The 15,596-nt window shown below is 38.9% G+C and overlaps 1 protein-coding gene across 1 annotated transcript in view; it reads left to right on the top strand.

The window, feature by feature from the left end:
- Window positions 1-8,999, top strand: part of LOC308417127 (cytochrome P450 2C55-like) — a gene marked incomplete at both ends in the record, with an annotated part of 43,373 nt that extends 34,374 nt beyond the window's left edge. The window contains 2 exon segments of the mRNA XM_080912254.1: window positions 6,666-6,807; window positions 8,818-8,999. Coding sequence (XP_080768380.1) covers window positions 6,666-6,807; window positions 8,818-8,999 — 324 coding nt within the window.
- Between the last annotated feature and the right edge of the window lie 6,597 nt (window positions 9,000-15,596).

The raw sequence follows: 15,596 nt of genomic DNA, 5'->3' as shown, positions 1-15,596 counted from the left end.
CTTTTGCTTAATTGGATTCCACTGCCTGTATCATCTTATTGCATTTCTTTCAGTTTGTATGCATTTATATATGTGAAATAAGCTAAAATGGCTATTATATTTGTTTGTCTGTCTGTCTTTTGGTTGGTTGTTGTTGTTATTTATTTATTTTTTCTTATAACTTTATTTAAAGAAGAGAGATACATGTAAATATTTTTAAAAGCATTTTGGAAATTCTTTTAGAGATTTGATAGCATGCATTGAAATCCCACTAGTTACCATAAGCATAAAGTACATGTAGGACAGAATGTAACATGGAAACAGTCAGAGTTTTCTTGGTGTGTATAGATTAAACATAATGACCTTGAATACTGAAAATTGCCACAAGGCTATATTCCTAGCTCTTAGATTATTAATGATTTAAAGTCTAGGTGTACCACACTCTGAGAGGGTGCTATACATTTATTTATTTTTTTTTCGAAGAAGGACTGAGGGTTTCACTATTTGGCATTTGTTATTCTTGAGCTTCATATGGCCTGTGTGTTGTTTCTGGGGGGATATTCAAAGAGTTCTGTGGCTACTATCCAATAATCAGTGACTGCATATTATGTCTTCTGTTTTGTGACTCACTCAGGATGATATTCTCTAGATGCATCCATTTTCCTAGGAATTTCATAAAGTCATTTTTTTTTCTAATAGCTGAGTAGTATTTTATTGTGTAAATATACCATAATTTTTGTATCCATTCATCTACGGAAGGTTTTCTGGGTTCTTTCCAGCTTCTTGCCATTATAAATAGGGCTGCAAAGAACATTGTAGTATGTGTCCTTATTGTATGTTGGAGCATCTTTGGGGTATATGCCCAAAAGTGGGACAACTGGGTCTTCAGGTAGGACTATGTCCAATTTTCTGAGGAACAACCAGACTGATTTCTAGAGTGGTTGTACTAGCTTACAACCCCACCAAATCTTCCTTTGCATCCTCACCAGCATCTGCTGTCATCTGAATTTTTGATCTTAACCCTTCTGAATATTGTGAGGTGGAATCTCAGGGTTGTTTTAATTTGCATTTCCCTGATGAATAGGGATGTAGAGCACTTACTTAGAAGCTTCTCAGCCATTCAATATTTCTCAGTTGAGAATTTTTTGTTTAGCTCTGTACCCCATCTTTTAATAAGATTGTTTCATTCTCTGGAGTCTAACTTCTTGAATTCTTTGTATATAGTAGATAGTAGATGTCTATCAGATGTGGGATTGGTAAAGATCTTTTCCCAATCTGTCGGCTGCCATTTCTTTTCTTGACAGTGTCCTTAGCCTCATAGAAACTTTGCAATATCATTAAGTCCCATTTTTCTATCCTTGGTCTTAGAGCACACACCATTGGTGTTCTGTTCAGGAAAAATTTTCCCTGTGACTATATATTCTAAGGCTTTCCTCACGTTTTCTTCTAATAGTTTCTGTGTACCTGGTTTAATGTGGAGATATTTGATCCACTTGCACCTTAACTTTGTAAAGGCGATAAGAAAGGGTCTATTTTCATTCTTCTGCATGCTGAGTGCCAGTTGAGCAAATGCCATTGTTGAAGAGGCTCTCCTTTTTCCATTGAATGTTTACAGCACCTTTGTACAAAATCAAGTGACCATATGTGAAAGGGTTCATTTCTGGATCTTCTGTTTTGTTCCATTGATCAACCTGCCTATCTCTGTACCAGTATCATGTTGTTGTTTATAAAACAAATGCCTTGTAATATAGCTTGAGGTTAGGGATGGTGATTAAGGCAGATGTTTTCTTGTTGTTGAGGATGGATTTCAATATTCTAGGTTTTTTGTTATTCCAGATAAATTTGCTAATTGCTCTTTCCAACTCTATGAAGAATTGGGTTGAAATTTTGATGGGGATTGCATTGAATCTGTAGATTTACTTTTGGTAAGATAGCCATTTTTGCAATGTTGATCCTTCCAATCTATGAGCAAGGGAGATCTTTCCATCTTCTTAGATCTTTTTCAATTTCCTTCTTTAGAGACTTGAAGTTCTTGTCATACAGGTTGTTCACTTGCTTAGTTAGATTCACACCAAGTTATTTCATATTCTTTGTGACTATTGTGAAGGGTATCTTTTTGCTAATTTCTTTCTCAGCTTGTTTGTCCTTTGAGGAGAGGAAGGCTACTGATTTGTTTGAGTTAATTTTATATTATTCACTTTACTGAACTTGTTTATCAGCTGTAAAAGTTCTCTGGTGAAATTCTTGTGGCCACTTAAGTATACTATCATGTCATCTGCAAATAGTGATCTTTTTATCTTCCTTTCTGATTAGTATCCCTTTGATTTTTCTTTTGCTGTCTAATTGCTCTGGCCATGACTTACAGTACAATGTTGAAAAGATAAGGGGATAGTGGCTAGCTTTGTCTAGTCCCTGATTTTAGTGGGATTGCTTAAAGTTTCTCACCATTTAGTTTGATGTTGGCTATTGGTTTGCTGTATATTGTTTTTATTATGTTTAGGTATGTGCCTTGGATTCCCGTTCTTTCCAAGACTTTTAACATGAAAGGGTGTTGAATTTTTTCAAATGCTTTATCAGCATCTAGTGATATGACCTTGTGGTTTTTTTTCTTTTAATTTGTTCCTATGGTGGGTTACATTGATGGATTTCCATATATTAAACCATCCCTGCATGCCAGGGATGAAACCTATTTGATCATGGTGAATGAGCGTTTTGATGTGTTCTTGGATTTGGTTCGCAAAAATTTTGTTGAGTATTTTTGTATCAATATTTATAAGGGTGATTGGTCTGATGTTCTATTTCCATGTAGGGTCTTTGTGTGGTTTAGGAATGAGGGTTATTGTGGCCTCGAAAAATGAGTTGGATAGTTTTTCGTCTGACTCTATTTATTTTGTGGAATAGTTTGGAGAGTATTGGTATTATGTCAGATAGAATTGATCCCATATGGTCCTGGGCTTTTTTTTTTTTTTTTTTTGGTTGGGAGTCTTTTGATGACTGCTTTTATTTCTTTAGATGTTATGGGATTATTATTTAGATGGTTTACCCAGTACTTGTTTAACCTTAGTATCTGGTATCTGTCTAGGAATTCATCCATTTCTTCCAGATTTTCTAGTTTTGTTGAGTATAGCCTTTTGCATTAGGCACTGATGATTTATTGAAATTCATCAGTTTTAGTTGTTATATCTCCACTTTCCTTTCTGATTTTGTTAATTTGGATACTCTCTCTTTGTCCTTTAGTTAGTCTGGTCAAGAGTTTATTAATCTTGCTAATTTTCTCAATGAATCAGCTCTTGGTTTTATTGATATTTTGGTTCTTTTTGATTCTATTTGGTCAATTTCTGCTCTGAGGTTGATTATTTCTTGCCCTCTACTCCTCTTGGGTGTATCTGCTTCTTTTTGTTCTAAAGCTTTCAGCTGTGCTGTCAAGTTGCTAGTGCATGCCTCTCTCCAGTTTCTTTTTGGAGGCACTCAGAGCCTTGAGTTCGCCTTAATACTGCTTTCATTGCATCCCATACATAGGTTTGGGTATGTTGTGTTTTCATTTTTGTTAAATTATAGAAAATCCTTAATTGCTTTCTTTATTTCTTCTTTGACCATGCTATTGTTGAGTAGAGCACTGTACAGCCTCAATGTGAATATTTGCTTTTTGTAGTTTTTGTTGTTATTAAAGACTAACCTTTTTCCATCGTGTTCTGATAGGATATATGTGAGTATTTCAATCTTCTTATATATATTGAGGCTTGTTTTGTGACCAACTATATGTTCAATTTTGGAGAAGGTGCCATGAGGTGCTGAGAAGAAGGTGTATTCTTTTGTTTTAGGGTGAAATGTTGGGTAGATGTTTATTAATTCCAATTGGTTCATAACCTCTGGTATTTTTACTGTGTCCTTATTGAGTTTCTGCATCCATGATCTGTCCCTTGATGAGAGTGGGGTGTTGTGCTACGTGCCCAGGGTGTTTGGTCCAGGTATAAGAGGGTTTGTAGAGCTGAACTTCAAGCATTGCCTTTCCATGGCAGTTCCTGGCTTCCATTGACAAGAGCCTGTGCCTTGCTGTGGGCTTCTGTGTCTAGTCTGTGAGGCCCGGCTTTCTGGGCAGATCCCGAGTCCCTATGCCATTGGTCTGGCCCCATTGTAAGTCACCAGGGCGTGTTTTCTGCATGTTCCGCCTAGCCCTCTCTGTGCTTTGGTTACTCACAGCACAGTATCACCAGGCCTGTGTCCCTATATCTTCTGTTTCATGTGGCAAAGGGCATGAGTGTTTGGTCCTCACCCACGAACTTTCTGGGCAGATCCAGACTCCTTATGCCAGAGGTCCGTCCCAACTGTGGGCCGCAGGGGCGTTTTTTTTTTTCTGCGTGACTGGCCTTGCCCTCTCTCTGCTTTGGTTACAGTGCAGTATCACCAGGCCTGTGTCCCCGGACCTCTTGTTGATTTTATTTTAACGTTCAATCTCTTGTGTTTACTTTTTAACTTGAGAACTTCATCTTTTTATAATTAGGTAATCATTGATAAGCATTGCTCTCCAAGTGTCCTTTTTGGTCTAATTATAACTTCTTTATTTCACTCTCTTTCAGCTCTTCTATGGCAACATGATTTGCTCAAAAACTGTGTTTTGATTCCTCACTGAATTTTTTATGAATGTAGATTTTTTTATGTACTATAGATTTTTTGCCTTGTATAAGAAAACATCCTTGATTTCCTCAAGCTAGGTTAAAATAGCAACTTCACATGCTGATAAAATTTAAAGAAACATAAATAACATGAAAGAGGAGAAAGTAAATAATAAAATCTGTGTATCTATATGCTTTCCTATTTTTAAAATTTGAGTCAATGTCTCACTGTTTTTCTGATATGTATCACAGTCTTTTGAATTCAAATAATTCTTATTTCTGCTTTCCAGTGCTGGGCTACAGGCATGTGCCACCATACTCATGTATATTTAAAAAATTTAGCCTCTCTGCATTTTTAAAAAAAATTTTAATGCTAGGAATTGAAGCTAGCACCTTGCACAAGTCAGACATATTTTATTCCACTAAATTATGGCTTCATGATTTGATTTTGTTGCTATGTCTTCCATTTTCTTCTGTTGACTATATTTGAGCACACATAAACAGTTATTATTTTTACTCCTTTTAGGCCATTCATAATAAAGAGATGAATGAGTTTTGTTTTATTATCTTACTATGTTAGAATCTGGGTCCTTGTGTTCAGTCTGATGGTTAGCTGCAAGCATCCTGTTCTGTATCAGTATGGCTCTGGCAGAGCCTCTGAGGAGGCATCCATATCAGGTTGTTGCCAGGAAGCACTACTTGGAATCAGCAATAGTGCTTGAGTTTATTGGGTTCATATGGAGTATATCCCCAGGTGAGGAAGTCTCTAGATAATCTTTTCTCTAATCCCTGCTCCTCTATTTGTTCCTTTATTTCTCCCCATGAACGTTTTCTTCTTCCTTCTAAGAAAGACTGAGATGTCCACTTTCTGCCCTTCCTTCTCTTTGAGATTCATAAGTCCTGTTAATGTTTTTTTGGGTATTCCCAGCTTTTTGGGCTGTTATCAACTTATAAATGAGTACATATGAGGCACAGGAATCGCTCTGCAGTCTGGGGTCTGATTGGTCTGGCCTCCATCTCTGCCCAGAGCCACAGGAAGATCAGGCACACTTCCATCAGGACTGGCAGCCTGCTCGCTGAGAGCTGAGCATCACTCTCCCTACACCACTTGTCTTTGTTTCTATTTCATAGATTTTTGGACTTGCCTCTTGCCATCTTGTTATCTGCGATTCTAGGTGATCTTGTTATCTTTCACTGGAGCTTGTTTCTCCTGTAGATCTCCAGAGGGAGATTGTTCCTGGGTGTTTGGCTCTCTGGGTAGGCTGTGAGTTCCAAAGATAGTGCCCAGTCCTGATGCAACTAGGCTGGCTCTGACCTTGGGCCGGAAGTGTCTGTTTCCAGGCAGCACAGCTCCCTGCACCCTGAGAGGTGCTGGTGGCCTTTCCCAGGATAGACAGTATGAAGGGAATGTAGACAAGCCCCTGTGCTCAGGAGTGAGAGCCTTTCTGTGGTGCTTCCAGGTGTCCAGCAAACTGCAGGCAGGCCACCAGTCCTGATGAAACTGGGTCAAATCTGGTTCTGGGCCAAAGTGTGCACTCTCAGGCAGCACCTCCACCTTCACCCTGTGAGTTCCAGGCAGCCTTTCCTTAGATAGACAGTGGGGAGCAAAAATGTGGACTCACCCTTGTGCTGCTCAGGAGTGATAGGCTCCTGTGGCTCTTCAGAGTGCCCAGACCGAGTGGAGACTGCCAGTCCTGGTGGCAGTGTGCCTGATCTTCCTGTGGCTCTGGGAAGAGATGGAAGCTGGACTGATCTCTCACTAAGTTCATGAATGAAGAATTTCTAAGATAGTTAAAAAGCAGACATGATTGTACCACGTTTCTTTCATTGCTAATTTTACAATTACATTTATTTAGTGTGTGTGTGTGTGTGTGTGTGTGTGTGTGTGTGTGTGTCTGTATGTAGGTCAGAGTACCACATGTTTGAGTTAGTTTTCTCCTGCTACCTACTGGGATCTGGTAATCAGACTATCAGACTCAGGTTGTCATGCTTCTATGCAAGTGCCTTTAGCCTGAGTCAACTTGCCAACCCCTTTCATTCATTAAATCAAACACATTTACTTGTTATTTTCAGGGCACAGAGTTAATCACATCACTGACTTCTGTGCTACATGACGACAAAGAATTTCCCAACCCAGAAGTATTTGATCCTGGTCATTTTCTGGATGAGCAAGGGAACTTTAAGAAGAGTGACTATTTTATGCCTTTCTCAGCAGGTAAATAAAATGTATTTCTATTTGTATTTCAGGTATAGGGTAAACTTTTTTGGGCACTATGTTGGTTTTGCCTGACCAAGGACTCCTGAACTCAAGATTTTTTGTCCCAGATTTTTGAATATTTGGCACTACAGACATTTGCCATCAGGCCTGATTTTACAAAACAAAACTTTGAGATACAATGGATCACCTACCCTGTCATTAAAGATGGGTGTGTTTGCTCTTTGTGCTTCTTCAGGAGTAATTGTCACAATTTCCTTGCATGTCACCTGATTGTGACATATCCTCATTTTTTTACCACTTTAGTGGAACTTGGAAAATATCCAGCTATTTTTTAAATTTGGAAAACTAGGATATAGCTAATTTGAATTTTGCTTCTGCATATGCTTCTATAATTTCTATGTGGTACTCATAGAAGTGAACCTCATTTAGACTTTTCCCAGCTGCATGAGAAATGTATCTCAATTTATTCTTAGACAGCTCTGAGAACCCAAGTGCTATAATAATATAATAGAGAATATGTACCATCTGAAGAGACTCACTTCTGAGTAAGGGAAGTTAGAAGTCATTAGGGCACTGTAAGACAATTGGATTGGTGCTGTGAGAGAGACAAGCTTGAGTTTCTAGGGAGGTCAGGAGAGAGGTTACTTGCCTTTTGCTCTTTCATAAACACAGGAGTATTCTGGCAGGGCAGAGGATAGTTGACTAGCTTATAGGGAACAAAGAAATAAGACAAGAAGAGAAGAAGAATGCAGGGAACTGTACTGAGAAACAAAGTACAGGAGCAGACATTTTCTGCTGTCAGAACTTGATAAGAGTGAAAGCTGAGAAAGACCTTGGGCATGTGGAAAGATACCCTGTGGTGATCCCATAGTCTCTAGTGTTTCCTTAACTTATGATCCTCTACATTAGATGTTCAGTCTCACTGCTCCACTCAGTGTGTTAAAGCTCTGCACCTAGAGCCACATTCATTTTTGCCATGTGTTTTTATGACTTTGATGTGGGTTCAAATTGTACATTCCAATATGTGACATAATGAGCCCTTCCTTTTTGTGAACTCATTTTTGGGGAGAGAGGCAAAAAATGACACAGTATGATAATCAGGGGTGTTGTATTCTGTTGAAGGCTTTTACAGTATATAATGAGATGATCATTATTTTTTCTTTGAGTTTGTTTATATATTTTATTAATTGATGGTTTCTGTATATTGAACCATCCCTACATTCCTGGGATGAAGCCTACTTGATTGTGGTGCACATATGTAGCAGAGCTCTTCACTATATGGCCTCAGTGGTAGATTTACTTAATCCTCAATAGCCTTTAGGTCCCAGGGAAGGAGGAGACTTGGTAAGGTGGGCATTCTTTTGCAGAATGAGGAATGTGATGAGGAATTGTCATAGGGGAAACTGAGGGGTGGCTCATTTCTCTGTGGCACTGGAGCAAGGAAAAATAAGCTCTGAATGGAGCTTAGGAGGGTTAAACCTGGCATTGAACATCAGACAGGGAAGAAAATGTGAATGTCCAGGCCAAGCCATTTTAATCATGTCTCATAGGGCAGATGCAGATGCATTTAAACCAAAGAAGTTATAGATATAGACATGTAAGTTTAAAACACTCTGAGTATAAAAGTATTTTGTGGATATTTATTATCCCATAAGCACAAATGAAATATCAGATCTGAATCACCTTAATTCCTTCCCTTAAGCCACTAAAGCAGTGAAATAAATGTTTCTAGAAGATTGGTGTCAACTTAAAAGCTCAAAGAGAATCTATATTGTAAGAATTGTTAGTAGAGCTTATGATATTGAATAATGAGGGGTACCTGTCAAAACCAGACAGTAAGTATATATCATTTGTATACAAGGTTGTGTGCATCTCTGTTTAAAAATACTTGTAGTTATTATGTATTTGATCCATACACCATTTAAGAATCAAACTTACTGTCTAACTTTATAACTGTTCAGAGCTTACTGTAAGGATAGAAACCTCTGTGTTGCTTTTGTTTTCCAGGAAAACGAATGTGCGTGGGAGAGGCCCTGGCTCGCATGGAACTGTTTTTGCTTCTCACCACCCTTGTACAGAATTTTAACCTGAAACCTCTTGTTGATACAAAGGACATTGACACTACTCCATTGACCAATACCTTTGGCTGTGTTCCACCTTTATACCAACTATACTTCATTCCTCGTTAAAGCAGAATGCACTGGCTGTTGCTATGCTGGCATCCGTGACTTCTCAGGGGGCATTTTTCACATCCTTTTTACTACTGGGAACATTTCTTTCATTTCTTCTATCACATCTCTTCATTATCCCACAATCCAGTGAGCTTTTACCTTTCTTAAGAATGTTTTTCTGGGTTATCATGCAAATCTGTCAACTGCTTCATTCTGTAACACTCGCATTGACCATGAATTGGATTAAGACATGTGCTGACTTATTAATATTAGTGTAATACAGAAGAGTTCAACTGAGAGCCATCTCTGCTCTAGTTGATTCAAAAGAAATGGATTATTCATTAAAGGGTCTTGTCATTGTTTTGGTTCAAGTTTTCTCTTTCTGACAATAACAGCCAACTGCCAAGACTAATCTCTAATGTCCTGCTGTTGCCCAGAGATATGGTAATCTTGTAGCTCTGGTTCTGCCAGACCAGCTTCTTCAAACACTGTAACAGCTTATAGATGGAGTAGATGTTGAGGTCAACAGACTCAAAGCTCTGGGTCTGGGCTCAGATGCTATCTGAGTTGGCTTTCCTTTGACTGAAAAATATGGACTACTTTATGAATTTGTGTGTCATATTTGTGCAGGTGCCATTCTAATCTTCTGTGCATTGATTGTTCCAATTTTAACATATATATTGCCTAAGAAAGCATGAGAAATATTTTATTTTCTATTAACTATTTATTCGCTTTACATCCCAATTCCAGACCCATTTTCCTACCAGTCTCCCTTTCTCACAGCCCCTCCCTTCCACTCCTCCCTTTTGCCTGAAATTCAACTAACCCTGGGACCAAATTAATTGCATCACTAGGCAAATCTTCTCCCAGTGAAGCCAGATGAAACAGTCCATTTAGGGGAATAGGATCCACAGGCAGGCAACGGAGTCAGGCTAAGAATCTCCTCCAGTTGTTAGATGACCCACATGAAGACCAAGTTGAACACCTGGTACAAATGAGCAAGGAGGGAAGAGACAAGTTCCAGTTATCGTATGCTCATTGGTTGGTGGTTCAAACTCTGGAAAGCCCCAAGCTTACAGGTTAATTGACTTGATGGTCTTTTTGTGGAGTTCCTCTCCCTTCCATGTTCCTCAGTCCTCTCTCAACTCCTAGAAAGACTTCCAGGGCTTGGTCTACTGTTTGGATATAGGTCTCTGCAATTGTTTAAGTCATCTGGCTGCCTAAAGCCTCTCAGGACTATTATGCTTAGCTTCTGTCTGTGATTCCAGACTCACAGATACAAACATAACCTGAAGCTTCAAGATAGTTGAAGCATGATGGCAGAATTGCAATGTGTCCCTATTAATTTTCTGAGGATGGCACATTCCCCACACCTCCCTCCAAATTGACAGCCGTTGCTACTGTATCACACAAGACACCTGAGTATCCAGGTCATCAGTGACAAATATGTCTGTCAACAGTGTCTTCACATGTTGTATCATTGTGACAAAGCTTTAACCAATGATGAGGCATCAAGATCTCATAGTATGTCTCTGGGAATGAAAGATCTGTGCAGACTTAGTGGTTGTTTTCTCCATATGCACATAGACCTCCATGGAGATGTGGCTGACTGACACATCATCAAAGTTGAGATCACAGTGGTCTGCAAAAATCTTAGTGCAGAGTCAGAGAGGTATGCCCCAAGAATATCCTGACACATGACACAGTGTATTCATGGCTTTATCACTTTCCAACTCACAATTCACATTAGAATACTTGTGACAGATACAGGTGTATCCTCCTATCTCATGGAGGCATAGAGGCTCATCCAAGTAAGGAGTAGACATACTTTCATTCACTTCCATGTCATAATGCTTGTTTTGGTATCCAGGCACACAGAAGCAGGAATAGCCAGCAACTGATTCCATCTTGGAATATAGCCCCACTGTGGCAAGTGCTGAAAGCACACTCATTGTGATCTTTCACAGGCCCTTCCAGCATATTCAGCAGGGCATATATAGATAGGGTGCTCATGGTCTTTTTTGGGATGACAAATCATGCTAAGAAGTTTGGTAGGTAGAGTGGGTCAGTGGGTAGATCCCTGAAATTTCTCCCCATTCCCTGTCCGACTCCTGTCCTGGAACATATCATGCTTTTTACATATAGAAATGTGATTTACAGTCATGTCGGCCCAGAACAGAATTTCCCATGCTAATGAGGTACCTAGAGATCCAGACAGTTTATCCAATAAGCTTTCATTCTTGGATATTCCACTCTGCAAAAGGTACTTAATTTTGGGTTCAACCTGAGAAGTTGGTATACATTTGTTTTCCATGATGAACATTCAATAAAGAGTTTAGAGCCATGGACCGTATCTTTCATTAAGAATTGCAGTAGAGTGTGTGGAGGGGAATTGTCTACCAAGAACTGTAGCTTAAGCCTTTTGAGAAGGTGTCTCTGTGCTGCCAGCAACAACCACAGCCAAGCTATGGGTAATGAGCAAAGCTAAAGCTCTCTCCCCACCCTTGTCCTGCTCTTGGCAAGATGCCATCTTCAGCCTTCTGGCCTCTGACATCGATGAACCCCTACTTTTTCATTCTCCACTTCTCTATGTGGCCTCACAGGGTTGGCTGGGTGTCTTTTTTCTCGAAACCCCAATACAGCCTCCTTCCTCTCAGATGGCATTTTTCCAGTCACAGAGTAGTGTCTTTGTGCTTTCCTAAAGTCTAGCAACCACCCTGCAATGTTGGAGAAACAAAGTCAAACTACCCACATTTTGCTACCCCAGTGGCCAAGTCCAGTAGCAGGGCAAAACACAGAATGCAGTCTTTATAGCAGGTGCCTTCATGTTGGTAGGTTTTCACACTGTAGAAATTAGTGGCAAGTTTACAGTTTAGCCTTATGCACCCAGGAGGACATTGGCACAGAAAGTGTCCTTTTTTTTTCTAGGGCATTCATACAAGTGGTAATTCCTTGGCAGGGACTGGAGAAGCAAGGGTCTTATAAATCTTCACAATCTTTATCCAAATTATTGGCTGTGTCTAATCAATAATAGTCTTGTGGAAAACCATTATGCATAGAACTGCTCTGGCAAGAGTTTAACAGACATCTGGTATAGTTTTTATGGTACAATGCATCCTGACATCTTAAGTCATTGAAGGAGTAGGTAAATCCTCTCCCACTAAGGCCAGTAAGGACAGCCCTGTTAGGGGAGCAGGATCCACAGGCAGGGAACAGAGTCATGGTAAGCCCCCCTCACCAGTTGTTGGGGAACCTCTTGAAGACAGTACTACATACCTGCTATGTATGTACATGTGTATGTGTGTGTGTGTGTGTGTGTGTGTGTGTGTGTGTGTGTGTGTGTGTGACTGTGTGTGTTGGTCCAACCTTTGTATCCTCTTTGGTTTGCTCTGGGAGCCTCCATGGGTACAGATTAGTTCAATCTGATGGTCTGTTTTTGGAGTCCCTATCTTCTTCAGGCTTCTCAACCCACACTCACCTCTTCAATAAGAATTCCTAAACTTCCTATGGGATTGCAAAACTAAAGCTTGGAGGAAGCAAAAAAATAAATAAAATAAAAGCTTGAAGGAAGGGTAGGTGGGAGGGTAGGTGAGCACTCTAATAGAGGCAGGGGATGATGGTATAGGAGAGTTCCAGAGGGGAAATGAGGAAAAAGGGTAACAATTGAAATATAAGTAAAGAAAATATCTAATAATTAAAAAATTCCCAAACTTAGTGTAGTGTTTGGCTGTTGCTCTCTCCTTCTGTTTTGGTCTGGAACCTCTCTGAAGACAGTTATGCTAGACTCCTGTCTGCAAGTATAACTGTATATCATTGACAGTGGCAGGGATTGTTTCTTGCCCATAGGATTGATCTTAAGTTGAGCCCGTCATTGGTTGGCCATTTCCTCAGTCTCTATGATATCTTTGTCTCTACACTTCTTATATACAGACCAAATTTTGGGTAAAAGATTTTGTGGGTGGGTTGTTATTTTTATCCCTCCACCAGGAGTCCTGCATGGCTACAGAAGTTGGTCACTTCTGGCTACATATTCCTCACTACTAGAAGTGTCAGCTAAAGTCACTCTCCTAGACACCATGGAGCCTCCCCCATCTAAGGTCTCTGGAAATGCCACCATATCTCCCTTGCCAATTTGTGTTCATTCTCCTGGCCCTCTCTCCTTGGGCTTACTTACTTCTGATCCACCCCAACATGTCCTCATAACATCTTCTTTCCTGTCAAGTTCCTTCACTTTATCCACTCAAGATGACTATTTTACTTTCCCATCTAAAACATCAGATACACACAAAGTTGCACTTGAGAATATGGAATCATTTCCGTCATTGCTAACCATCAGAGGCAAGCACTGAGGTAATTTAATTTTCTGTTTCATACTTACCAATATCTATATTTTTTTTCACATTCTAGTTGAAGAAATGATTTCTTTATAACATGAGTGATTTATGCTGTATAAATATATGTTGACATAAGTATTAGAATTAAAATGACTTGTAGTGAAATATTAAAATAAAAAACAAAAGCACCAATTCTTAGAGAATTGTTTGCCTAAAATGAAGGTGAAATTAAAAAGTCATTTCAAATAGGACAAACATAGAGTTTACATTTATAAAGGAGTGCTTTAAATTCCTCATTTCAACACTGAAAAAGAAAGTATATAGAATTTTGTTTTTATAAACAAGTATTCCTAGTTAAATGGTCTACCAGTTTACACATTTATATAAAGTCTACCCCCAAAAGGAATCATGAGATATGGAACTATGCAGCCATCAACAGATTGTACATATATATAAATGTACATATAAAAATATATGTATATATATTTAAAATGTTAAAATTATTTAAGAAATAAAAACAAAAGAAATATTAATTTTTTTATAGATTTATTTATTTATTTTATATACGTGAGTACACTGTAGCTGTCTTAAGACACACCAGAAGAGGGCATCAGATCCCATTACAAATGGTTGTGAGCCACCATGTGGTTGCTGGGATTTGAACTCATGACCTCTGGAAGAGCAGTCAGTGCTCTTAACCACCAAACCATCTCTCCAGGCTGACATATTAATTTTACATTGGCATATTTAGATAAAATGATGAAGATTCAGCCACTAGTTTGTAGAAATCTGGAGTCCCTAGAGAAGCTGGCAAGCTTGGAGAACTGAACTAGAGTGAGATTCTGTCTCAAAAACATTTTTCAAAGATAATTTATTTATTTATTGATTTATTTATTTATTTATTTATTTATTTATTTATTTATTTATTTGTATATATGAATTCACTGTCACTGTCTTTGGACCGATGGTTGTGAGCCACCATGTAGTTACAGGGAATTGAACTCAGGACCTCTTTAAGAACAGTGAGTGCTTTTATTCATTGAGCCTTCTCTCAAGACCTCAAAAACATTTTAAATTGAATCACCAGTAAACATTATAAATAACAGTTCTTATTAAAGGTATATAAGGAAATGAAAGAGGATTCAAACTATAGAAAGCTGTATAGTTGACAGATCTTACATCAGACTCATTTTCAGGTAAAACATAAAGATATTCAGCATTTTCTTGAAAGAGAGGGAGGAAGGGAGAATGGGAGGGAGAGAGGGAGGGAGGAAGGAAGGCAGGCCAGAATGTGGATGCCTCAGTCCTTCTTGGAAGGGAGAACAAAACACTCATGGAAGAAAATAAAAGGACAAACAGAGGAGCGGGGACTGAAGAAAAGATCATCCAGAGACTGCCTCACCTTAGGATCTATCCCATATGCAGCCACTAACCACAATCACTATTGCTGATGCCAAGAAGTGCTTACTGGCAGGAACCTGATATGAATGCCTCCTCAGAGGCTCTGTGAGAGCCATACTGATACAGATGAGGATGCTTGCACCTAACCATCAGACTGAGTGCAGGGACCCAAATGGAAGAGCTAGAGAAAGGTCTGAAGGAGTTGGAAGAGTTTGAAACCCCATGGGAAGAACAACAATATCAACCAACTAACCCCCAGAGCTCCCAGAGACTAAAACACCAACCAGTGTGTACACATGGAGAAACCCATGGCTCCAGTTGCATATGTAGCAGAGAATGGCATTGTCTGGCATCAATGGGAAGAGAAGACTTTGGCCCAGTGAAGGCTCATTTTCCCAAAGTTGGGGAATGCCAAGCCACAGAGGTGGAAGTGGGTGTTTGGGAGTAAGAACATTTTAATGAAAGCAAGGGGAGAGAGAAAGAGTATGTGAGAGGGGGAAAAACAGAGGGATAGCATTTGAAATGTAAATACTGAAAATATCCAACAAAAATGAGAGTAAAAATTGTAAAATATAAAAAATTAAAACATGGCTAATAAGCAAATAAAGAATAGACTGAAATAAAATTAACAATTAAGGGGAAGATATGGTAGAGTTAATAGTTGAAAAACAGTTAAATAAATCATGTCATACATGTTCTATATTAGCAAAATTTATCACAGTACATATTTACTCAAGATATATGAAAACAATAACAAGTAGTTATTAAAATCAAGTAACCAGATGACAGCTTCCAAACAGCCCTTTGTTTACAGTGTAAGTACAACTGATGAAACAGCACTCAAAACTGCTTGAGCAGTAGGAAATAAAATAATATATTT

The sequence above is a fragment of the Micromys minutus genome, assembly GCF_963924665.1.
Source record: "Micromys minutus genome assembly, chromosome: 2".
Classification (NCBI taxonomy): domain Eukaryota; kingdom Metazoa; phylum Chordata; class Mammalia; order Rodentia; family Muridae; genus Micromys; species Micromys minutus.
The sequence above is the reverse complement of the archived record's forward strand: the minus strand, read 5'-3'. Positions and strand labels throughout refer to the sequence as shown.